At 41.0% G+C, this 26,593-nt stretch overlaps 1 protein-coding gene across 2 annotated transcripts in view; it reads right to left on the reverse strand.

Annotated features, from left to right (window-relative positions):
• srcin1a (SRC kinase signaling inhibitor 1a) overlaps window positions 1-26,593 on the reverse strand; it is an 82,164-nt gene that overhangs the window by 50,551 nt on the left and 5,020 nt on the right. For both annotated transcript variants that reach the window (XM_088091227.1, XM_088091226.1), the window contains exons 2-3: window positions 5,762-5,791; window positions 4,521-4,867 (exon numbers count right to left, since the gene is read on the reverse strand). In XM_088091227.1, coding sequence (XP_087947353.1) covers window positions 4,521-4,867; window positions 5,762-5,791 — 377 coding nt within the window. The remainder of the gene's footprint in view (window positions 1-4,520; window positions 4,868-5,761; window positions 5,792-26,593) is intronic.

Raw genomic sequence — 26,593 nt, forward strand, 5'->3', positions numbered from 1 at the left:
CAAATCTGCAGTAGTTCTTTCTTGTTTTCAGATTTATCCCTGGAGCTGTTTTACCTCAATCTAATGACAACAAATGAGCAGCTCCTCCTCTCTACTTTACATTGCATTATGGGAAAACAGTACATAAACAGGATAATTAAAAGTCAAGGTTTTTTCACATAATACATTCTGACGGAGCACTGAAGCTGCTTCTCTGCTCATGTGGAGCTTCTGATCACATCTTTGAATAAATGCAACATATATGCAAAACACTAAAAATCAAGCAGATTTAGTTTGCATACTGGTATCTTTGAGGTAACTTGCTCTTCTCACTTTTCCAGTGTGAACACTACAGACTCAAACCTGCTTACCTGCTTAGAATTAATATTAGTAATATTATTAAATCAGTAGTACGGAAATGAGACAGCATAGTCCTGTTTGGACGCAATCACAGCAACATAATGCTACCTATTACAACTCTACAAACTAACATAAAAGTAATGTTGAATTAACACTTGTTTGAAATTGAACTTTGACACCTTCACTCTGAGAGGTAGAAGCTTGTTCAAGGCATTTTCTTGTGTATTACTCTTTCCACCAAATGATGTTACTGTGCCGCTTATAATTTTAAATGTTAAAAAACAGTGCATATATCTGCCTAGACTCGCTGGCAATGAGACAAGTGGGACACTGGAAATTATATGGAGCATAATCTCCACCCACGCTTCTTTTTCCCCATAGCATATAAATTTCTACCAACATATGTCAAAGCAATTATTATTAGAGAACTCTTTGAAGTGAAGCTGAGGAGAATTTCTGTTTCTTAGCTAGTTATTCTGTAGGTTTTCAGTTATTTTAAGTCATGTATAGTTGCTGTCCAGGAGGACTAAAGGATTAAATTCTCCATTGTGGGTTAATGTGATAATAATAAGAAACCTCTATGATCTCAAAAATGCTTCGTCATATAGCTTAAAACAAGTCTTACTTAATAAAAGTTCGCATTTTTCACAAGACAGAGAGAGAGATCTGATCTGAACATCTGCCCCTGGTTTTAAGTGGTGAAAAAGCTCATTCTCAGTAGGGGTGAAAGGTCATGGGTAAAGTGGGTCACTTTCAGGGATAAGATAATACACGAGGTGAGGCAAGACTTGTGTTGGCCTTGACTACCTGATCATGTGTCAGTCATTTATTCTGCACAGCCCGTCAGTCAAGCTTCGTCCTTGACGATCTGTCTGAGCTGACAGCAGCTCAGGGGCACCGTTGGTGCGTCATAAATAATTGCTGTTCACTTATTCAGACAATGTTAATGATTTTATTTTCCCACACAGCTAAATGACTCTGAGCGCTGGCTCTAATGGCGCAGAAGTGATTTGTGGTCTTGTGTTGTCTGTCTCTGCCAGTGTTTCTCTGTTTGTTGCTTTAATGAGGCTTACTCACAGTTTTCAGGTAAAGTAAACATTCATTCGTCACCCACTTGTGTTGGTTTAACCGTTGCTCCGCTGACAACAGCAGATTTACTGAACTTGGACTTTGAGCTGCAAATATTGCACTGAGAGGGTGTGAGTGCCAACTGAAGAGGGCCTATTTCACTGTATGTTATAACCTCATAACATCTCTCCATCCTGGCAATCATCACTGCAATCAGTGCTTTTCTTCAGTGCAGAAATTAAACACAAGACATTGATTTGTACTGTCTCACTATAATCCCACATGATGGACCAAACTCTTGAATGAAGCTCTTCTCCTTAGCTCAAATGCACATTAGTGATGCGCACAATTAGTCAACTAGTCGATTAAACGTTGCTATCTTCACTAGTCAGCACCAAAAATATTAGTCACTTAAACTTATTATAAAAATGACTATTACTTTATCAAAGTACACATTGAAATATATTCTGATGACTGAATTTATTTATATATTTTTTCTGAATTTGTTTTAGGTTTGGCTTTTTATTTTTTATTATTGATTTATTGTTGATATCTCTTCTGTGCTATATGTTGTATGTGTAGACTTTATGTTGAATAAATAACACATTTTAAAAAATATATATTTTGTGCTCAATTGTATCACTCTTAACCTCCTGTTGAATGAAATAGTGTTACTGATGTATGAGAGATTCAACCTGTGGCCGAGGGTATACATAAAAGTAAAGACAACCCTGTATACATTTACACAAAAGCGTGGATGTGCACTCAAGAGTTGGCCACAGAGCTCCAACAGAAGGACGTAGCCTCGCTGAGTGTAGCGCTGCATTACCTGACCAGCATGTAAAGCAGGCTGCACTCCCACCACCCCTCCTCCACCCCCGTCTCTTTCTCATGTCGTCATCCCTCTCTGCACCCCCCACCCCATCTCAACCATTCTTACTCTTAAATCCTCCTCCGGTCTAGTTTGGTGTCTCTACCGCAACCTCTCTCCCTTTCTTAAAAACACCTACACTTGTCTGCACAGCACATGAACGCTCACGCAGACGCACAAAAGGCTCTGATCGTCCACTCAGCCTTCGTCTTGCCTCCTGAGCATATGCACACCGTCACCACAACAACCACAATAAACACAACAGGCGTGCAATCTAATCCCAGCTGGCACATCCTTATCCCGCACACACACACACACACACACACACACACACAAACGAACACACACACACGCGCGCGCGTCTCTCCAACAGCCTCCAGCTCCAAGCTTCCAGTCCCGTCTCACCTGCAGTGCACCTGCGCCTGTCCACCACTCCAGTCATGCCAGGCTCTCCGTCAGGTGCAGCGAATCCTCACCGCGTTTATGCCCGTCTCTCCCTCCCTCTCCCTCACTCAGTCTACCTCTCTCTCCCCCCTCTCTCTCTCTGTCTTGCTCCCCAGTAGCACATGCGGCGGAAACTCTTTATTTAATTCATTACAACACCAGCCGATTAACTCCTTCGCAGATGGGTGGCTGGCTCCTGCTGGTGCTGGCTAATTGAGCAGCGAGCTGCTTGACTGGCTGCTGCGCTCCTCTCCTGCTCCTCCTCCCCCCCTCCCTCCTTGCTCGCTGTCCACGCTCTGCACATCCACGAGATGACAAGAAATCCTGCTGCTTCCTCCCTCCTCGTGCAGTGAAAATGCCCTGTCACTTTAGGATCTGTCCACGCTCTCGGCTGCTGCTTATCTATTTTTATTTTATTTTTATTTTTTTTTATTTTTGCTGTCTGCCTCGTTATTCCTCTCTCCGTTCAGTCTTCATTATTGTAACAATTCCTGCCTCTCTACACAACCTGACCTTTGCAACGCGATATCCCCACTTGCCATTTATGGGAGAGGTTGCCACGGAAACTATGGACTCCACCTGCCTTTCGCCCGCCCTCGCGCGCTCGCTCGCTCGCTCACTCACCCTCTCTCTCTCCCTCTCATTCTGTCCCCTGATGTGCTTCTCTATCACGTCATTACACCGAATTTACCTTTTTTTTTTAACCCTTTGAAACCTGGATCTACAGCAGCGTTGTTGTGCTGCGTTGGGGGAGTGGGGGGTAATTATTATAATAGTTTTGTATTAAAATTATGTTTCAGAAAAAATATAATATAAAGAATAAATCCTTATCCTGCAACTTTAGGATATTTTTTGTGTTTTTGCTCTTTACTTCTTTGTTTATTTTCAGATTTGTTTGTGTTTTTTTTGACTCTACTAATTTTTTGCTCATTTTTGGGGCATGTTCTGTTACGTTGCTTTTTGCCTTTTCCCTATGTTTACGAAGAAATCAAATTTTGCTCAGGTTTCCAAGGGTTACACACACGCGCACGCACACGCGCACACTCACACACCGGTGACGCTTACACAAAGACAGGCAATACAGCACGTGCATGTGTGTGTGGGAGATAGAGCGAGAGAAAGCTGTTGAAGCTGTGTACATAAACTACACTTGGAGGAGGGGAAAAGTTGATAAAAAGAGCAAAGGGGGGACATTATCCCAAAGTGTTCAGAGAACTGCATTAGCAGTTCAGCATTCAGTATCTTTACGTGTAAGGTCCTCCTTCACGCCTCAAAGGTTCCCCCTCTATGTAAAGTTCTGCACAAAGAAACGCGTGGCTGTGACAGTTTAATGACGACCTCTTACACAGATATAAAGAGCACCTGACAGCCTTCTCTCATGGATTTTCTCTCCCTTAATTATTTTAATGAGCACAATGTGAGGCACAATGTGAGCCATTGTGCTGCTTTCAATCTGGATGTTATCTGACAAGAGACGTTTTGTTGGTTGGTGTGTGTGTGTGTGTGTGTGTGTGTGTGTGTGTGTGTGTGTGTGTGTGTGTGTGTGTGTGTGCATGCCTTTCTGTATGTTCATGTGACGTCATTTTTTTCTGTCGTCACAATTAAAGTATTGAGCAGTTTGAAAAAGAAAAATGTGCTGAAAATCAAATTTCAAGTTTCTCTGATTCGCAGTAAATTGATAGGAGAAAAACAGACATGAAACGTATCAATTAATAAATGAAGATTAGAAATATTGGAATGAGATATTGTCAGACACAATTATTTTTTTAAGGATAAAAAAAATCCTCATGAGGCATACCTGTTCTCGTGCTGACCGCTCTGATGTACCCCTCATGCTGGCGTGGGAGGGGGAGGGCGATGGTGGGTTGTGGTGCGGGCTGTGGTGCGGATGCTGCAGCTGTTGCTGCTGCTGGTACTTGCTCTTCAGGTGGTCCATGAAGGCATCCCTCTTGCGTTCCATGTCGGCCTTGTGCAGGTTGGTCAGCGCCTCCAGACTCTGGGCGGCGCTGACTGTGTGACGGTGCTCCGATGTGTGCACGAGGCCCACATTGGAGAAGCGTCGGGCGCTGTTCCCCAGCGTCCGGTACTCTCGTGGATACTCCAAGTCATCTGTCGAGATCATGTGACTGCCACCACGCTCGGGATCTGAGGGGACGGGGACAGAGGGGCGGAAGGGAGGAAAAAAGCAAAAGGTAGAAAAGAAGGAAGGGGTGGAAAGTATGCAAGAAAGAGGTGAATCACCACCCACACAAGCATGCAGAAAAAATTCAGGGTGGAGACGTACATACACACAGAGCAGGCACACATAGGTGGAAACAAATGGAGCAGAGGGAATGAGAGTGGAAAAAATAAGGCATGGGGGGGACAGGAGAGAGAGGAAGAGAGAGTGGGAGAGAGAGAAAGAAATGGGATGTGATGTTAGACTATTTGCCACCAGGACAGAACAGTTCCCTGCAGAATTATTGATCTCAAGTTCTGAAGGGAAGAAAAATGAGAAAAGTAAAACGCTCCTGCAACAGATCAAAGGAAGAGGCTCAAACTGAATTTGTTTTGTTGGATATTCCATTGTGATATGCCTGCTTGTCATTATAAGTGGCTTTCATTGTTTTGTTAGGAAACAGAGAAAAACAAAACACTGAAAAATTGAGGTGACTGAACATCAGTTGGGAACACAAAGGATCACTTCTTTCATATATGTCCTTGTTCTTTTTCACCAACTTTTTGTCCATCTGTGAGCTTTCCCCTACATCCCTTGACACCTTCTGCCACTTTCTCCACATTCTCTCACTGTCTCTTGTCTGGAGGTTACTGATTCTGCTGTCCATTTTTAAGGAGGTGCGTCACTCTGACAGCCCTTGGCCTTTTATCAGCGCTCTAACTGACAGACAACACAGCCCGAGGTGGAAGGCACACAGGAAAGGAAGGGAGACAGCCGGGAGGAGACGGTATGGTTACACACACAAAGAAAATATGTGACTGGAAAACGAATGAACTTAAAGTGTGACAGTAAAGCGGGGAGCCATTCGCGCGGTGAGTTACCTTGCTTAGGAAAACAGGCCCCGGCGTTGGCTAGAAGAGAAACATGCCAAGGGTTAATTTGTGTGTTTGTGCACAGATGTGCAAGCAAACACACCAGGACACAGTCACATGACCATCAGAAAAGAGCTATCTTGAAATGATAGCACTTTGTCTGACTTACAATTAGTTAATGCATTATACATGCATTATAATGTATTCATAAGGGTTAACATATGGGGAAATGGTTGGCTATGAATACTAAAAATGTCTTACAATAACCTGCAGAATGGTGTATGATATTGTGCATGATGGATTTTTACACATAGCTCATATTTTATGTTTCTTAAAAATAACAAGACATTTGTTCATATTTTATCAAATAACTGTGTAAACTTCAGACTTTAACCCTTTAACACCTGAATAGGCATGAGTTTTCTTGTGCTGCCTTAAGATACCTTTCCAAAGTATTTAAAACCTAAAAAAAATTGCTTTGATTTCTTTTAAAAACATGGGAGAAAAGGCAATGAGCAACTTTGCAAGAAATTCCCCGCAAAGTGCAAAAAAAAATCAGTAAAAGGTGACAAGAAAATGGCCTGAAAATTAGGTGGGTGGGGGGGAATAGTATATATTATGAAATAAATAAGAAAAATGTCCAGAAAACTTTCTTTTTAATTTTTATAATTATGGATTTAAAGTTATGTAGTTTAAAAAATAGATACATATATATTTCTTCTCTTTTTTGGCACTTTTTAAGGCCACATTCTTGTTGTTGTTGTTTTTTTTTTTATTTGTATTTTTGCTTGTTTTTTACTTTTCATTTTTTGTCTTTTTTTTCCAGATAATTTTCTTGCTACTTTTAATACATTTCTTGTACATTTTTGGGCCATTTCTTGTGAGGTTGCTCATTGCCTCCTTTTTTCTGAAAGAAAGAAATCAAGTCAATATGCTTAGGTTTCAAAGGGTTAGGCTGGGAGAAAAAACTCTTAAATCAGAGATGGACAATAAAAAAAAACAGTGGTGAAACTAAAAGTATAAAAAGTGCTGAGACTTAACAGGGCTGAATGAAGTGGACCATCTGTACATTAAAGGCTCATCAGCAGCATTAGTAGGAGCTGAGTGAGTAAGCAGCAGAGGAAGGCTCCTCGGGGCAGGAGCAACAAATGGACTGTTAATGAACGCAAAGGAAGCTGGCCAGATGGAGGCCCAACAGAGCAGCACCGCTCTCCAGTGGACAAACCTTAACACAGAGGAAGCCTGTTAAGGCCAGAAGGTCTGCCATCATTCCAACGCTGCTGCAATCAAAGCCGTACGCCCGTCGTGAACCCATTTCTCACTCTATTCGTCCTCGGAGAGCTATCGCACTCTGAGTGTGATCAGCTGTTTCAACACCATGCCCTTACATCCACCACATTTATGAAGTACTGATAAACTGAGCAGGGGTGAGGCGAAATGGACTGACCTCCTGGCTAATAGCATTAGCATTGAGCTGCACCGCCAAGGCTACCGGCCATATCCGTCTGGCCCCCCCGCTGCCTCTCACATCTCTGGTTTACACTTCATTAGGCTGGAGCTTATTGTGCATCAGCTAACAAGGACCTGACTCAAGGGCCCCATTACAATGGCAGGCAAAGCTGGGCCTATGTACTAAGGCTTATTATTGTGACTGAGCATCCACAACGACCGTGAAAGCTGAGTAGGCTATGCTGCCTCTAGATAAACATAAAGCTGCTAAGAGAATAAAACAGCATCAAGAAAAAAGTACCACTATCATTTATATTTATCAATTGCAGAGAGTCCTAACAGAAGTTATAATGCTAAACAAGATAATGTCTTGCCAAAAGACAAGATTTGCATCTCTTTGTATGACTGGTTTGGAATATAGCCTAAAAACTTTCCCCAACTGCAGTTTGTGGATATACTTTGCAAAGCTGAGTACAAAGAGCTCATCTTGAACACAGCGGGTGTAAAAGTTGTGTGGGCAGGAGAGTAAGAATAGAAAATGGGAACAGGTTATTCATCTTTACTTTCGTCATTCGAAGCCAATATATTTCCACATAAGCTGGCAGACAATAACCCTGACAGCCAAAACAATCTGTGCAAGCCCACGCGACGCCGGCATCGTTCAAACCTACATAAAAGAGCCATGTTGGGGTGGGTTTCTGGTGACCACTCTATCACAAGAAAGCAACGTCTGTCAGCAAGTCTGGGTCCACAGCCGGCCAAATTGCAACTGCAACAACAGAGAGCCTCTAGGAAAAGATGCAGCATGTTGGTCAATGAAATAATGTGGGACCTGAGTGACAACAAGAGGCCGCAATCAGAACCGATAAGATCTCTGAGCCGAGCCAATGAGATCCGGGCTGCGCTGCCAAGATAGAGAGCACAGTCAAGAGCATTTACCTGCCTAAATAAAAAGAACTCGCTGCGGTGGGCCTTGAGAGATAAGACAAGACAAACAGGCAAGGAGGAATTACCTGTGTGGAGAAAAAGATACTGCAAAGCAAACCACTGAAAAAAAATCCCAAAAACCAACCTCTAACAGCCAACACAGACAGATTAAGCGGTTCAACTCTGTTTGGTGTTTTTAGGTGTCTATGCAAAATAGATTAAACCTTCCATCAGAGGAGGTTGATTCACAGATTAAAGATGAACCATAAAACAGATGACAAATGGATTATATTTATCAATTGTTTCATATATTGCATTTTTTTCCCTCACATTTCTTTCTTTCTTTTCTGCGTTTCACTGAGTCTCAACTTTTCACTTTTTGAGTCACCAGGCTCCACCGCCTTCAGTAGGTTATTTTTATATGTAAGGAAATTCAGACCGTGACATGAGGCATTTGCCAACCCACCTACAACAACTATCATCACACATACATAATAATATTCTGTATCATCACAGCCAAATCCTGGACCACATACTTCCAAATGCAAAGGTGTTTTTTTTTTCTTTACAGTCACCTGCTGAACTTCAACTCAGGAGAAGTTGCTGCTCATCATATGCATGGACATATGGTATGGAGAATTGGGAGGTGAGAAGGAAAAGTGGATTGGGTTTGCTTTGATGGATTTGGAGGAGGCAGGCGGTGTAGCTCTATATTTTCGGGTATGTTAAACAAGTGGGTCAGAGGGAGTGGAGGGTGTACGAGAGGCTTCAAGTCTCTCAGAATGGTAACAAAGCTGCAGATTGCACATATGCAAACAGAACTTCTTTAATAACCAAAAGTACAAGTACTTCGAACTTTTTTTACTTTGTTTGTCACATATGCAGCTACACCTTGAGGCCACATGAGTCACTCTGTATTAATAATGTATTTGAAAAGGTACAAAAATATTCTCTTATATTAGAATGCAAATATGCATATACTTTCTGTTCTTACATAAAAAGGCAAAGTGGCTAGAAAACACAGTGGTAACTGCAGCCGTCTATAGGGACTGTGATAATTAATTATTTCCATTAAGTGTTGGCGCATTATTAGATTTTCTCCTGATTATCATGACCAAAAGAGTTCTTCATATCTATCTCTACAATAATAAAATTCTTTTACTGTTTTTTGTGCTTTTTTGTCCTTTTTTGGCAAATTAATTGCACTCAAAATACAAGTGAAGGGAGGTGTTGAGAGTCTGTAACCATAACTGTACAAAAGCGTACAAAAAGAGCAGTTACACTTTTTGGAATGTGAAAAGGCAACCAGATGGTGTTGAGAGAGGAAGACAAAGAAATAACAGAAATAAATGGAAATGATTTAAAAGGGAATTGGATTATCTACACAATATTATCATATATGTATTAATTTATCTTAGTTCCAATTTTTGCTCTGGAAATGTACAAACAGTGCATATTTAATTAGCTAATGTGTGATACGTACATTTAAATTTTAAAAAATGGCAACACGCAACACTATAAATAATTGTCTTACTGTAAGTAATCAGTCAAGCTTTATGGCGACATCTTTATTCTAAAAGTGTAGTGTCCCCTCTTAACGGTCCAAATCCCAAAGTTATTTAGTATACTATATATGGCAAAGGAAAACAGCAGATATTTACATTTGAAACTGAATATGACAATGTGGCCAAAATCTATTGTCAAAATAATGCCCATTAATTTTATCTTGATCAACTACTCATTTAACAAAACATGTCAGCTCTACTATCTGTAAAAGCTGGAGAGAGTTTTGTAAAGCAGTTCCCTAGATGCCAGACAGATTGTTATTGAGACTGCAAAATGAAATTTTACTTATGTGTACTATTTTAAAAGTAGATCTATGAATACCATCTGACTCATCTCTCTGGCACATACAGTAAGCACAAGGTCTCAAGCTTTGACTTGAGTAGTCTTGATTGTGCACTGGCAGAAATCACGGTGAAGAAGTGGCATCAGGTAACAAGAAGGTAATAAATCAACAAAAGATAGCACTAGTTTGTTTAAGTCCCTGAAACAGAACTCTCTGTTCAGAACATGTCAAGACAATGTTGAAGTGTGTTTGCACTTTTGCAGATTTGCTCATTTTAATCATCAAGATGACAGCAACCAATTTTCATTTTATCAGGAAAACTTTGTATTAATAAATGTGCCACAGCCTCCAGCCAGATTCCTTAAGAAAGGCAAGCTTTTGTAAGTGTTTATTGTAGAATAATGTTTAGTGAAACCTCAAGGTGATACAGATATCAATAGAGCACTTCATTTGATACTCATAATGTAATGCTGAACTATCAAGTCCGTTAATATGCTGCACTTCACATCACCAAACCGCAGATTGTATGGGATGTAGCTTGAAAGAGTTTGAGCTGTGTGCCAGGAACAGTTGAGAGTCCATCCAGTCACACACACAGTGACGGGGCTAACTGTTAGCACGTACGATCTGGTATCACCAAGTAAGTGTAGTCTCTGGATCAATGACTAAGTTGTTTGTCCAGGATTTACATTACAACCAACCAATCAGCAGCACTTCTTGATTGTGATGTCATTTACAGTGTTTCGTGCAGATAACCACCCATAAAGAAAAAAACAAAAACAAAAAAACGCCCATTTCAAAGCCATTCAAGCAGCAACGCACAGATTTGCTTGGATTTTAAGCACATTTTTGGTGTGTGGGAATTACTAAATATATATTAAACCTCTGTTGGGTCTATTTAATGGGAAAGAAATATGTGTGAAAAATAGATGTTACAGGACTTATGGTAACATAAGAGTTATTAATGGGTTTAATAAAAAGAGTCAAGCTATTTCATTGTCGGTGTGAGTTTGTTAAGACTGTTTAACAAAACTGTGTTGGACGTAAGCTGCTCCTGCTGTGCTAGCTCCTGCTCAGTAACAATGCAAACTGAGGAGATGGCAGCGACAAAAAGTTTGTCGATCCAGCGGGAAGTTGGAACGGTCCTGGAGACCTCCAGTGCTAAAAGGATTGAATACAGGTATCATTTGACTGGAGACTTTCAATACTACTTGTTACTGAATGATTTTGGTTGATAACTTAAAGGTATCAAGTATACCAAGCCTTAATGTTTAGTAATGCCAAGTTGTTGAGTGTTTTCTTGTCTTCATGTAATACACTGGACTCTGTGTTTCACAGCTCTTATAAAGTGGTCCTCATCACTCTTTTTATAATGTGGCAAACACACGCCTCTGTATTTGAAAAATATTATTTGCCTGTTTATTTATACAGACATATGTAGGTGGTCACTGCCTTTAGCCACTCTGTTTGGTTTTGTTGTACATTTTTTTAACTGATAATTTTATCTGAGCATATGTATTTTGTACTTTTCTTTTGTACTTTTTCTTTGGCTATTGTTCCATTATCACTTGCCATGTAATGGCCTCTAATGTTTCACTGTTTAGTAAAATTAAACCAAGCATTCAGGCCTCTATCCTAATTATTCTTGTGACTCCTCTTTTATTCTTCCATGTTGAATTGTGTTATTAAAGTGAGCCACTTCCTCTGATAGTGCAGTGTCCTCCCCAGAAGGTCTGTCGTTATGCAGATGGTTTGGAAAGGCAGGGAAAGTCTCTTCCCTCTGATACACAGCCTAATTTACTGCAAGCATGGCAGGGCTCCTTGTGGGATGCCGGCCATGACAACACAGGGTGGATAGACCACCTGAATATTAACCAGAGGAGGCAAGAGGTAAACTCCAGGAGTGGGTGAAAACAGCAAACTGCTAATCCTGCACATCTATTAAAGCCTACAGGCAACAGGAAATAAGCCAATCAGCAAGGCCTAAAGCTGTTAGCAATTGTAACTCTGTGCGCTCCAGTGGGAACAGTTAAAAACAAATAACTAGAAGGAGACAGGGCCAGGCAGGATTAAATATAACCTTCTGAAAAACCACCAATCAGGTCTCTAAAAACCCTGCAGGTCACAACTCAAGAACCAACTAAGGGGCTGCAGCTCCACATGTATTAAACCTTAAAATGACAGCTGTGGGGCATAACACCTGCAGCCATATGAAGAGAGTTGAGAGCTGTTAAGGTTAATATGCTGGAACCAGCTCATGCGCCGGCTTGACTCTGATGTTCTTGCTACAATCACTTTCCCTACCACATAATTATCAATCCTGTAAAAGGACTGGCAAATGACTCGTCTTTTTGACTACACACTCACACAGACCTTGAAATTTACTACTGCAAATTGTAGACATTTGGATTCAACAGCCAGCAAAAAAAAGACAACTCTTTACTTGAAAAAAAGGCACATTTATTTCAATCTATCATCTCACTCTCCTCTCACTGGTCATGCTCGCTCTTCACTTAAAACAATGAAGCATCAGGTAAAAAGACACGTAAACCAGCAGCAGGCATGTGCACTCCACTTTTTTCTCTCCATTAAGGTAACCTCTGAAAGCTTCGAGGCACTGCTGTGCCAGGAGAGGAGAGTTAAAAGGGGTGAAATAGATGGCCGGGCAGCGAGAGCAAGGCATCAGAAGAAGGTCAAAGCCTACAAGTCTGTGCTGCTGGACAGGCGGAGACAGTCAGAAGGCTCCAGGCTGCCTCACGTAAAACTGGCAGACACAACTGCAAGGTGATGGGAACAGCCTCTTGATCATTAAAACATGTACAATATGAAGTGCCATGCTATCTTTTCACCTATTGCTCTCCTTTGTCTGTCCATCATCTGCCTCAACCCTTCCTCCTCTAAACTTAGTTTCCCTGGGCAACGCTGGGGAATTACTGTGGAGGCAGCCAAGTTAAAATTGCAGCAGTAATGTGAATCCAGTAAGGCATCTGTTAATACACAAAGGCATGCATTTGGACAAATCGAGCATGCTACGGCTCCACGGCAACATCTCTAGGGCCGTCTGCAGCTGAAAACAAAAAATGTGTGTGTGTATTCAACTACAAGAGATGATATATAAATGTGACAGAGACGCAAGGGGTTGGGAGTGGAGGTGGCGAGCATAATGCTCCTCTTTGTTTCACTTGTCATCCTGGTAAAAGCAGTCTGTCTTTTTCTGGAATAACAGAAGTCCAGCAGCAGGTGAGAGAGCCTCTTAATTACAGCCTAAACCACGTCAGTCAGCACACTGCTGCCACTGGGTGTGAAGACGACACTCTAGCCACACCTCATTACATCAGTGCTGCTCAGTTTACCTCACTGGGGAGTCGGATGCTACCTTCAATAAGATGCTAGATGGAGAAAAGCAGAGGTAATAGACTTTAAGAGATGCTAGATGTAAAATAAGATGTTTGTAGAGCGCAGGGACTTCATGCCTGCCTGCATACAGAGCTACTTCAATCAGTCGCACCTCCTCTGACAGTGATGCAGAGACCTCTGATCTCCACGGGGTGTATCATTGACTGGAAGTCACAGGTGGCAGATGCCTTAGTCAAAGATCTTGCACTGCATGGAGCGGGATGAAGAGTAGCATAAATCAACCTTCAGTTGTTTTATTCATTGTTTAAAGCACCATGCCAGTGTTCTTCCATGCTTAAGATTATTTAAAACAAATTAAATATGCTTAAGAGTCAATGCTAACAGTTCAAACTGTTTGATAATGTAATAAAATATTGCAGTTATCCAGCTGTATAGTTTGTGTTGACATCTGCTTTCTATTTTCTTGCAAAAAAAGAGACAAAAATAAAAGCAGACACTCTTTTCCATATGATGGATAATTAATCAAAAGCAGATTTTAAGATTCTGAATGTAGATTACAATAACTGGAAAATTAGAAGTAGGGTTTTCCACACATAAATTTATTTGTGGCTGCCTACCACAATTAAAACATCTGCGGCCAGCATACTCTGGGCAAAAATGGAGCAGTAGAACGCCAGGTTCTCTGCAGCAGCTGTTCCTAACATCCATCGATCTGATCAGCTTTGACCAGATTGGCAGATCAATTATTCACCTTACAACTCAGAATTTAGAGAAGGAACACACAATTTGATTTGGGATTTATAAGTAATCAATTGCTTACATTAGGCTTGGCCTGTTGGAGGAGTACAACAGCTATCAGTGATTCGCTGAGTACCTCCCTCTGTCATCCTCTGAAAAATGAGTGCTCGCCACTGGTCAGCAGTCAGAGAGAGACAGCAGGGATAAACAGCATATAGAGCCAGCATATTTTCATATCTAACACTGAATTAAGGGGTTATTTCAACCAAACCAGAGTCAGTGATTGCTGAAACAGTAGGCAGATTAACCAAATGGTTTTTTGAGTTTATTAGGTTTTTTTTTAAGATAAAAAAGCAAGAGAGATTGTGGAACACAGCAAAGTGGCTGCTTCAACATACTCGTGTAAATATATCGGCAACACTATGGGTAGGCATTAAATGGTCAAACCCTAAACGCTACACCTAGAAAAATAAATAAATAAATGAATAATAATAAAGATAAAGAATAAAACAGACAACACTGATGTAATAATTAATATGAGGTTATGGTTTAGCCACTTTCTCGTTCAGTTTCCCACATTGTGCCAAATCTTGCTAAAATTACAGCCAACGAACTAAAGTTGGGGTGTTGCACTCTGTGAGTATGAGTGACAGATGCATCGGATTCCAGGCCTGAGTCATCATAACATCTCAACAAGGCTGCTGCTGACAATACAACCAGGAGAATGTAACAACCTTGGTCCAATGCCACATGTACGTAAGCATCGACCAAAAACACACACACATTCACACACATACAGAGCTTGGCACAGAGTGGAAAGCAGCGCAGCTATGTGCAGACAAGGCAAATATTTTCTGAACTACTTACACATGTGCACTCTAAATGCCTATCCATTCTTGTTATTGTTAATCTGATATCTTATTGATCATATTGCTGGAAATGTCTCTTCTTGCCTGACCCCGCCCACATGGACATCAGAGTACAGTGTCAGCTACAGAACAGCTTCTGCCGCTGGTAAGTTAACCATTTAGCATCAGCAGGAAGGATTCTCCGTGAAATAAAAGTCTAAATCCTGGTTGTCTAATTTGGGGGCAGCTTACTCTAAACACAGCACTGTGCAGTAGCCACAGTGGACCTCCTGTGTGCTGAGTGAAATAAAGCAAGACTGAAGAAACAGCAACAGGAGGGTTACATATCCTCCACATATATTCACAACTTAACACACTAAAACAACAATATTTACACAGCAAGTACACAAATATTTAATGCTACATGTTAAATTAATCCTGCAGCTTTCAGAGATGCGGGCACTGCTTCGAGGACCCAGTGTGCTTTCAAGTTAAATCTCAGTGGATTCAAGCAGAGCAGCACGATGCAGCGCACTGCTGGGCCAGCGAGCTGAACGATGAAAGCAGCAACAAAACAAATCATGAGAGACTGATTTTGCAGTTGGGGAGCTCCATCACCTCTGGTACCACCCAAGTGTTTTTCTTGTCCCCACTAAATAAACACACTGGCAACAATAGACTGTGTTTTATAGATAGAGCCATTTGTTTTTATTTGAAACAATTTTGCGGTTATCAATGCTGTATTTTTATTCATTGTCAAAATGAAAGGTTGGCAACCAGGCATCAGATTTTGATGGCCGAACCTGAAGGTATGGTCACCATTTTAGTTACCTTATATCTTAAGTAATTAAGATATGATAAAGTTATAGGTCAGCTTAATAATGAAAATGTGAAATTAAATAATGTTTAAAAGCCTTATCACAGTAAGTGAACAAATTGTTCATCAAACCATAAGTGGGTGTGCTGGCTCTTGCAGCCTCAACATCATGTCATTAAGCTGTCTGCTCATGTTGCTTTGAGCTCCAGTGCTTGTCTAGTCCATTGATTTATATGATAACAAGATACCTGACACAAAGATGGCGCATATTGATTACAATTGAGTTGCTCACCTGACGTGCACCAAAAATTTAGAGTCTGGGTTTACTTCTGTGGCATGTGGCCCACTAAATATGTGCCGTAATGCTTCTCCCACTGGCCCCACCCATGAGTTCCCGCTCGGCTCATAAACTTTACAATGTAATGACATCAAAGATTTTTAAATCGCTGTTCTCAGCTCCAGGCTTCCAGTCCCTATTTTTTGTTATGCAACTGATGGCCACCAAAGGCCAAGGATTGGTTGCCAATTTCTCAAAATGGTTGCCAAGCGCAAGCTGGCAAGCATAACTGTCACGCCCTAACAAAAGGAACATCCATATACAGTACACCAAGAAATCACACACTAAAATAGCTGAAAGCACCAAATAGCATTCAAATGAACTGTCCCTTTCTTAAGTGCAATAAAAATATAAATTTATTTAGAGCAAACAAAAAACAAAAGCACTCAACAGACATCATTATGATGAAACGCTTACTGCAGATGAGCAAACAAGTTCTTTCTTTACAAAAAAGAAAGTAACTTCTTGAGGAAAGCCAGACTTTCCTGAGGGGCTGACCGTGTGTGGTTATCATGCAAACAGGCCAACTCTGTCGGACGCAGGTAGAAGAAAACCCTCGTTCTTTTATTTTGCTCACACATCGCCACATTTCTCTCTCAAAATACACTTGAACCACATGGAAAGCACTGCACTTGAAAAGCGCACACATTAAAGGCTACTGTACTGCACAGCACCACCTGATAGAAAAAAGGGAGCCATGGTTGTTAAAAAAAAAAAAAAAGCGAGCAGAAAAACACTCAGATGGAGGTCATCGTTAACAGAGAAACTCCTCTGAAGTCTGCCAAGGACCCCATACTAAATCACTCAAGCCTAATAGGTCATTATCTGTCCCATTCGCCCTATAATATTAGCAGCACATACACACACACAGTCATACTGACATTCAGATGCATGTTGGTTGGTAAAACGCTGCAACTGAAATGTGACTGATGGGGTGAAATTTGGTGGAGTAGCTTAAGCAGCAAAGAAAATCTTAGGACATAAATGGAAGATTTAAGAAGCCTTCCCTATCTGAGCTGATACATAGAGCGCTTGCATATTCATGAGATGAGCAGGGTTATTATGAAGGAGGGGGCAACGCCAGAGGAAAAAGGTGGTAAGGGAGTTATAAATCTCTTCCCAATTTCTGTGTTTCTGCTTTGCGTGAGCACAGTAGGAGTGTGTCTTCCCTGAAATACATACTGCAGACAATGGTGTAAAAAGCAATTCAAATGCATATGTAAAGCTGCACTATTCTATTTCATATGTTTTGAAAATGACAATGACTCAAATAACTACATGTAATGTGAAAGAAGTCACTTGCAGTGATCAACCTATAGAATTATTATCCAAATGCAGCTCAGCACCAGTTCAACAGCAGGGACGAAGAAGACTGCTGGCAAGTAAACAGGGATGCCGTTGGCGATTCAAATTTTTTAAAAAAGTTTTACGAGAAAGGAAATGCAGACATGTTTGTTAGACATTGTTAGGAAGAACACACAATAAGGTTTGGTAAATAAAACTAACTGTAAACAGAAACTGAAGAAAAGACTCCACAAGGGCACCTTTAAGTAAAAGAAAATATACCTCGCTAGTAATATGGCCCTCCAAGTAAAGACCAATCACACATTTATTGTTTATTAAAAGGACTGGGTATCGGTACTCAATACCTCTAAGGTACTGACCAAAATAACCCAGCACAAGTAGTATTAGCAGTATTGAAACGATACCTGCATTTGACCTTTACTGTACCCAAATCTAAAAAAAAATGACTATTTGTATGGTTTTGCTAGCAGCCGATTACCGCAAGCATTCCTGGATATGTCCTGACTGAGTGACCCATTATTGCAGCAGCTAGTACAACCCATACATGGTGTGGTGTGGTAATGTCAAACACTCTGAATTTGTCAGAGTTTGAAATTTGGCGTGCAGAAATGCAACCAAAATGCTCAAAAGTATGGCCGACGACACATCTGTAGCGTCTGGTGTTATTTTATGCAGCTAAACACTTTCATTGCCATGATGGGTATCAAATAAAGTACTCTATTAGTATCAGTATCACTTAACGTCTACTGTTATTGGTATCTTAATTTTTTTAACCGATACCCAGCCCTACAAAATAAAAATAAAGATTTATGTGATAATAATTCTGCTAAATGCATGTGACTGATTCACTTGGTCTACACTGTTTTAATTTCTGTTTTACCAATGTGTCTGTTTGTCCTTGTTACTTTGTTTCTGTAATATTATTTAACTGTTAAAGGGCATGTATGCTAAGCCAACTAGAAAAAAACAGTTTTACTGTCAAAATACAACGAAATTAAAGAAAAGGTAATTGCAAACAGGCTTGACCAACCAATCCTTAGAGGCCTATTTATGTACAGTAAGACAGTATTTCTTGTTACTGTACATCACCAGCTGCAGGTTCATTAAGCTGGCTCTGGACAGGTCAGAGCCTCTTACTGTTCCTCGCCTCCAGAGGCCAACATACTGACAGCATCAGGCTGATTACAAAACAGCCCTCTGCAGGCATGTTGCCAAAACTGTTGGTAGGAAACCAGAGGTGTCAAAACTTCCAAATTCTATATAGGAGAGGGAGAGCTTGCATGGCTTTTTAACGATACTGCAGGAACCAACTTTCAAGTTCTAAATCTCTTAAAATGCTCCCTTGGGCTAAACCAGCAGGTACATAATGAGACGAGGTGTGAAATAAAAGAGATGTAACATTAAAAAAAAAATCAAGGTTTGTGTACAGGATGGAAGTGTTAAGTGTTTTTTGTCCGTCAAGCGGAAAAAAAAGATCTTCTTATTTTGCTGCAACGAGCAGACAGGGTGGATAATAGATTAAATAAATTAACCGAGTATCAAGAGCTGGCAAAAAGCAGAAAAACAAAAATCAGAAGGTTTAAGATGGCATGGAGAAAACAGCCGTTATGATACGATCATACTTTAATTAAAATCCCCCCTCCTTTAACAACTGCAGTGTGAACTCAGATCTGTAGGACCAAACCATGATCCTGTTTAGAGATCAAAAGACATTACTCAGTTGTATTATCTATATGTTAACTTATCTAATATTGAATAAACCCTTTCTAATTGGCAGGTTCCACAACCAAAGAGACAAGCACAGCACTGCATTAGAAATGCAAGGTAATTGCAAATGACATCTTATGTTTTTTGCTGTTGTTCTTGCGTCTAATTAAACACTTAAGCAGCAAAACAAGATTATTATTATTCTAATATCATTTCAGTGGAATGAAAGCCAAAACATGATTTGTGCTGCTAAGATTGGGAGCCTAAGGTTTCCTAATGATCGTGTAATGATGTGTAATTTGCAGTAAATCTTGTCATCGCTGCCGGTTAAATGAGGGGATCTCCGCTGCTGGTGGAGCAGCACTGTTAAGGTTACTTCTTTCATGGGGCAGGATTACTGAGCTGGCTCTGACATGTAGTTTGTTGCTTCCACTCCCGGCAGACCTGCTGCCAAGCCTCTTGTAGTATTAGCACGCTGCCATTCTCATCCCAGACAGAGCCAACGGGCTAACCTAACAAGCACTCTCCCACAGGAGCACATCTGTTGTCAGATTAGTTAGGCTCTGGCCATGGGTTATCAATCAAAGTGGTGAATTACATTACAAACCCAAATTCATTCATCACTTACATCAGCTGATTAAACGATTTACCAGAACAGATGTAGGCAGCAGCAATGGAGAAGTGCCGAAAGACAAGGGGAATGTTAAGAGAGGACGTAATCGGCTTCAGCGGCCAAACAGAAGTGACTGTGGGCAGAGAAACTGAGAAAAATGAGTTTCGAGTTCATCAACGGTTGCGACAAAAGCACGGCTGGCACAGAATTTGGCTGCATTTCATTCATTAGCATTTTCATTTAATGGGTGTATAAGTATCATTGTACTTGTATATTATATCCAAGCACTAAGCCTTGATGTTTGACTTTTGCGTAGCGGGTGATGACAGCTTTTATTTGTGGCAGGCCAATAAGAATACAGAGATTTTTGATGGTTTATTTGTTGGAAACAGGTGTGCAGAAGTAGCTTGGCTCCTGATGATTAGCACTTAAAAACTACGCAGCACCAGCTGAGGCCTGCAAACAAGCCAAACACAAGGAAATCAGGGCGAGTGGCAAAGGTTAAACTTAAGAGCTTAAACTGAGATGATACTTGTTGAAGATGGAAAAAATAGTAAACTTAAACAAGGCTGGCCACCAATGTCTTAAGATATTAATATTTTGTTGAATTTAGGTTGTGTCAGTTAAAATTAATGTTAGAGTGTCAAATGCTAACATCAGTTTAATACAGAATACTGAGTAGAGATGACCTTGATATTTTGTTGTTTTTAAGGTGTGTCATTAGGAAACCAAAATCCAACCTCTCTCAGATGTCTTCTACAACCACAATCTTGACATATGATATGGAGAACGAACCCCAACAAAGTTTAACATCTACACAACCTTAAATTCTGACATACGACAATAATAATACTGTCAACCGAATTTTAATTCCAGCCAAAATTTAATGTCTGCTTGATAACGTCTTGCTGACGTCAAATAAGGTGCCCCAGTGATGACGATTCTCTGTAGGAACACCACTTTTTATGATATCTGAAGCGTTGATGCTACTGCCAGAAGTGAAAAGCTAACAGTAGGCTAAAAACTTTGCCTTTCTTAAGTCACATAAAAGCTTCCAATGTATTTTATATGATAGACCAAAATGTAAAAGTCCTTTAAGCTTTTGTTGAACCACAGACCTTATTTCAGGCATCAAACCAAAACGCCACTGACTTTTAGACAAAGGGAATGCTGAAATGCAAACTGATTTCCAGGTTTTAGGACTCATCCCTGGGGCACTCTGTAGCCTCAGAACAAGCCTGAACTGCTAAAAGCAAAACGCAGTTTCTTCAGCAGAGTTGTCCTGATCAGCACAGGGTTTTCTTACCCTTGGAAAATAAGCTGGGTTCATACGACTACTCTCTCTTGTCTGCTACCTGGAGGGAGAGACACTCACAGTCTCAGAAGTGCTGATTTTCTTTAAATAAAGAGAATAACAGAAGCAATTTTCCTCTTCATTTAATTGCAATCGCACTGCCAGAACTTCTTTTAATTAAAAGAGCAGGGGGTAAAAAACTACCTTCAACAAACTGAAAAATAAAAAGGGATCAATCAAAACTGCCAGACATTTAGCTGAGACAAGTATGACAGCCGTTTGCACTACAGATAGGTCGCCTTGGCAACAGGTCAGCTGTTCCAGAAAAGCTGTTTGCAGCCCAACACACAGACACACACACAAACACACACACAGACACACACACAGACACACACACACACACACACACACACACATTTGTCCGACAAGTCTAAAGTGCAAGGTTGCACAAGCATGATGGTGAGAGACACAGCCATCTGACAGATGTGGCACAAGCGGGGAAGTGGAGTTTACAAGTTGTCGAGTCAACATGGCACAGATCTGTGTTATGATGCTGATAGTCATGTGTCACGTACAAACTGCTTTCTGTCAAGTGGCATCAGAGACGAGACAAATGGAGAATCAGAGGAGAGGAGGTAGGTGGTGGATTTTCCTAAGGCTGCCTTGCAGGAAATGTAATTTTTTGTTTGTCTGCTTTACTGTAGAGGGCTGTGAAGTTAACAGAATCAAAATTAAAACACCCTTTTTATCTTCAGATCATGTGTCTTATATAATTGTGTTCTGTTAACACTAAATACTGATCTAAGAGGACAGTTAGATCAGAAAATACACATTTTGAAACAGTGTCACAAACACAAAGACGCCATCTGTGTTTGATGTACAGTGAAAACTGTGACACAGATGAGAGATGAAATCAAGCTTTCCAGCCTGTTTGGGAGGGTTTTGTCACGCCTTTTTATGATCCCAGAACAAGTGGGGAGATGAGCGGCACACAGCAGTCCCTAGTGGGGTGTTAGAGTAATTGCTTGTTTCACCAGTCCCCAGGGGATATCACAAAGTGGGCTCAGCAAAAAAACCTGCAAAACAGGAGCTCCACCTTCCACCTCACATCTCGTTTTACTCCGTTACAGAGGAGAGGGCCAGAGAATACCACAGACGTACATGTGTGGTGTCAGAACACCAACCACTGACAATAAAAATTATATTACACTCAGTGTCAACAGAAATATGGTGCATGAAAGGATTCCGTCACATATGTTTTGCAGGGTTTTTTTTTTTTTGTTTCCTTTTTTTGGGGGGGGGATTGCACACAAAAGGAAAAAATGTAGGAGTTCATTATCTGATATCCGTTTAGTCCATCAGTGTAGACAAAGGTTGGGACATAAATGCTGCAGTGGAACAAAACTGAAAACACTGCATTCACTGACGTACTGTATTTAAGTATGAATTTGAGGTACTTGTACTTCTCTTTAATCTGTCCTTTTCATACCCCCTTATACTTCTACTTCATAAAAAGCATAAGAAGAGTTTAGAAAATATAATGTTTTATTGTAAATTTAACCACCCAACAGTTAATGCAAGTACAAATGAAACAATTTGTGGATTAATCAATTGGCAGATTAACAGAAAATTTATTGGCAGCTGTTTTTGATTAATATTTAAGTTGTAGTATAGTTTAAATAATTTAATACTTTAATTACATGATTCTGATCTGGATCTAGGACCTGGATCTATATATATTTCCTCTGTCACTGCATACATGTGAGATGAACTGACTTGAGCATGGCTGAACAGCAGCTCAGTAGAAAGGTCTTTGACTTTGACACTTTGCCTTAAAATTGTCATATCAGTTAGGTGAAACTGTTATTTTGGATATTTGATTTATTAATTATCTTTTTAGAAAGGAAGGCCTTAAAAGACAGGCACTAAACAAAAAAGAGGCGTCATAGCAATTGATAGAGAAAAATGAAAGCACATTCACATTTCAGAGTCGACCAGCAAAATAAAAGTATAAACTAGAAAATAAGCTTAATATCTCCTCTTTAATGTCTGACAAATGTTTTACCACTACAAGAGTCTTCTAAGTCTCTGTGGGCTGGGCACTTGTGACACAATAAATACAGGATTTTTCAGAAAACTTTGATAACACAAAGTTTTGTGGACACTGCAGTTTTTAAATGCCTACTTTTTTTCGAGAAACCAAGAAAACTGCAGAGAGCTTTTGCTCAATTTCAAGTAATCAGGTTTGAAGTGTTTTGTTGCTGTGAGAGGCTTGTTTAGAGGGCATCTGGAACACTTTTCCCATGATAAATAATTGCATCTTCTGTAGCTTGTATTGCTTTTATTCCGTTTCACTTTCAGTATGCTGCAATAGTGGCACGCTGCCTTTTCTGCATTCTCCACCATTATTCTGTGTCCTTGTGCTTTTGAAATGTCTTATGCACTGCATTATTGTATAATCTTGACTCAAATACATAAGTACCATTTGTGCGGCCTGCTCATCCATCATTTATCTGCCTCTGGTGTGTATTATTGGCTGTCCTGCTATACACAACGTTGTCCAGACACTAACTGCCATGCAGTAATGTATGCCACATCAGGTTTTTCCATTCACTCGTCACACGTCAATTGATCTTTGTGCACATGCATCAAGGGTATCAGCTTCTCCTCCTCCTCCCTGTCATGCCTCTTTCCCTCTCTCGTCTCCATCGGTGCTGCATGTGTTTTGAGCATCTCATTTGGGTTGGTGTGCAGGGGGGATGAAGGGGCGGAGCAGCTGTACAGATGGATGTGTGGGTTTCTGGGTTGATGTAGTGTAGGTGATAGGGGAAGAGCAGCCAGTTGGCACGAAAGAGGAGGAGGAGATGACGAGTTAGACGTTAACAAGCTGTCACTGACAACACAACAAAGCGCCCACTGCAACAAACAAAAACAGCAAAGACAAACCCCTGACAAGCCTGGTGTTACAAACAACCAAAGAGGCGTACGCTCTGTTCCACCCACAGAGGAGAGGCACAAACCGCAGGTCAGACTCGGACAAGTTTAATAAAAATGAATGTGTTCAGAGGAAAATGAGACCTATATATCAAAGGGGCTTTTTGCTGTAAATTGCGTTTTGTGAAAGTTAGGAAAAACAGCTGCAAAGTTTCTGTCACCTCCCAGACAAACCTCGATGTCTCAGCTCACTCTCAAACGGCTTACCACAGCAGGACACGGATTAGCCAATGTTGTGACCCACCACTTCATCACTTTTCTTCAACTGCAGTAGTCAAAATCGATCCAAAAAAAAGTTCAAATGTATCCTGGGGCACTTTGGTTACTTTGCTTTGTTTGAAAATAGCTAAACATTTAACACAAGCTTCCCCTTGGTAGATTTAACCATAAAAACATTCAAACATCAAAACCCACTTCCTTTAATCCTTTAATTAATGTATCACTTTCAATCTCTATATGCTGCAATCAAGAATCTCCCCCATAATGTTCCTGGTAGTATATTTTTCATTACAGACTATATTGTCTGATTGGATATAAAGCTGAGGGCCTTTGATGCACACATGCCAACATTTCCTGGTCACTGATATTTAGAGCACTAATGACATTTACCCAAGTTAAAATGGCATTTATGATGAGTCCCAGGGGAAATCTGATTGGATGTTTATCTTCACTCCTCAGGCCTCATGCTGTCAATCACATCCACAGGAAAGCTGCCCCTCTGGACACAGAAACAGACGGGCTATCTATCACGTCTTTGGAGCTAAAGCGGGGCTCCTTCAGGGCATATAGCTGTTTAACAAGTAAGAACAGAGCACAACTTAATATAAATAGAGACATCAAGAAATGTCTCCATTAGTGATTGTTCCTCCCCTTTCTTCCTGCCACCTGCTGGCTGAATGAAACTGAAATCTGACAATTGTTAAGTGTTCTGCCCCAGAGCCCCAGAGCACTTGGCAGAGCCGCCCATGGCTAATCCAGTAAGCACTAGCACTGACTCACAACTAGCTGAGAGACAGAGCGAGATGGAGATTGACAGAGAGGGAAAACGGAAAGACAAAGGCAGCTAGTGAAAGAGAGGGTCTAAAAATAGAGTTGGATGACACTTCGAAAGCCACAGACGGAAATGGGAATGCAGAGGTTGGCAGAAAGAGGTTGGTGAAGAGGAGACAAATTGGCGGTTTAAGGTGTGTGTTGAAAACGAGTTGAAAAGAGGGGGAAGAGAGGGGAGAAGAAGTGGGACAGGTTGATTTTTGGACGCATGAGAGAGGGAAAGAAACTTAAGGCAGGAGAGGGCATTAGGGACAGATGAGTGATGGGAGTGGAAGAAGCAAAGGTGTGCAAGGTGTCCTCCAAATCCATTTGTCACCCAGAGACTCATTAGTGATTGTGAGTTGGCGTCTGGTTATAAATAGGCTTCGGAACGTGTGTTTGACAGGAGGGAGTCTAGGATTTGATGGCAGGACATTAATCTCACCGGAGAACTCCCGGAAGACGGACGGATCGACGAACAGACGGATCCCCCCAAAAACAAGAACAACATTTTATCAGTCAGCAACCCCGGTGGACTGTCTCTCTCCCTCCATCCTGTCTGACTCCATCTCTTCCTTTTGTGCACCTGACACTGGTGCCAAATTGACCTTGTTATCCTTTGAAAAACGTCTGTTTTTAACTTTTTAAAAGCAAACCCTCCCTCCATCCCGTCTTACCATCCTCTGCTTCTTTTTGGCCGCCTTTTCACTTTCTCTCCATGTTGTGACTGTAGAGCTCTTCATGCTTCGCTTGACGCTTTTGAGATATTTCCAGTTCCTGCTTAAAAGCTTGTCAGTCACTCACGGCATGTTCTCCAACTTCTTTGTCTCTCTCAGGGCTTGCTCTGCTCTTATTTGCTTTTCTTCGTTGCATCCTCTAAAAATGCAACACTCGCCGCCTTTAATTACTATATATATATCCAGTCTTGTCTCCAGCTGACATCTGGTTATTTTCTGTGTCTGACCCGCTGCTCACCCTCTGGCCAGTTGGAGCAGATGTGCTCAAATGCTCCATTTTCTCTGTCTGTAGATGGCGCCTCTAGCTACGGCTCTGCCCTCATGTTACCACCACCTCCTGCCACAAACTATTTCAAGTAATCCAGTCTCCCTCTTCATCAGCATTTGTCCTCAAAAACCTATGTTGTCCAGGAGTCCCCTGCTGACCTCAGCATGGCCCTTTCACCCTGCTGTGGATCATCGGGACATAAAACTGTCACTGAGCCCAGGAATGAATGGGGGAGGCTCAGAGCCACGGCTCAATCATGACCTGAAGCCATCTGCAAATAGCAGCTTGAGACTGACTGATCATTACTAATGACTGGTGTAATGATTCTGTCTGGTCTCCTCAGTCCACAAGGCCTCCTAATCTAGTGACATCTGATTTCCCCTGGCGAATGATTGAATGATTGAAAACAACAGTGACAGAATTAATAGCATGTGCAAGCCATATTTACAACAAGAGTTACTTGTTAGGCTTCAGATCGAGTTGCTAGAGATCCTTAATGCTAAGCATTTTTGCAGCTCCCCTTTGCTTTATTCAGTTTTACCACTGAGTTTCAGCTTGTTGTTTGGTTGTCG

The sequence above is a fragment of the Plectropomus leopardus genome, chromosome 18, assembly GCF_026936395.1.
Source record: "Plectropomus leopardus strain MGB_pleo_1.0 chromosome 18, ASM2693639v1, whole genome shotgun sequence".
Taxonomy (NCBI): Eukaryota; Metazoa; Chordata; class Actinopteri; order Perciformes; family Serranidae; genus Plectropomus; species Plectropomus leopardus.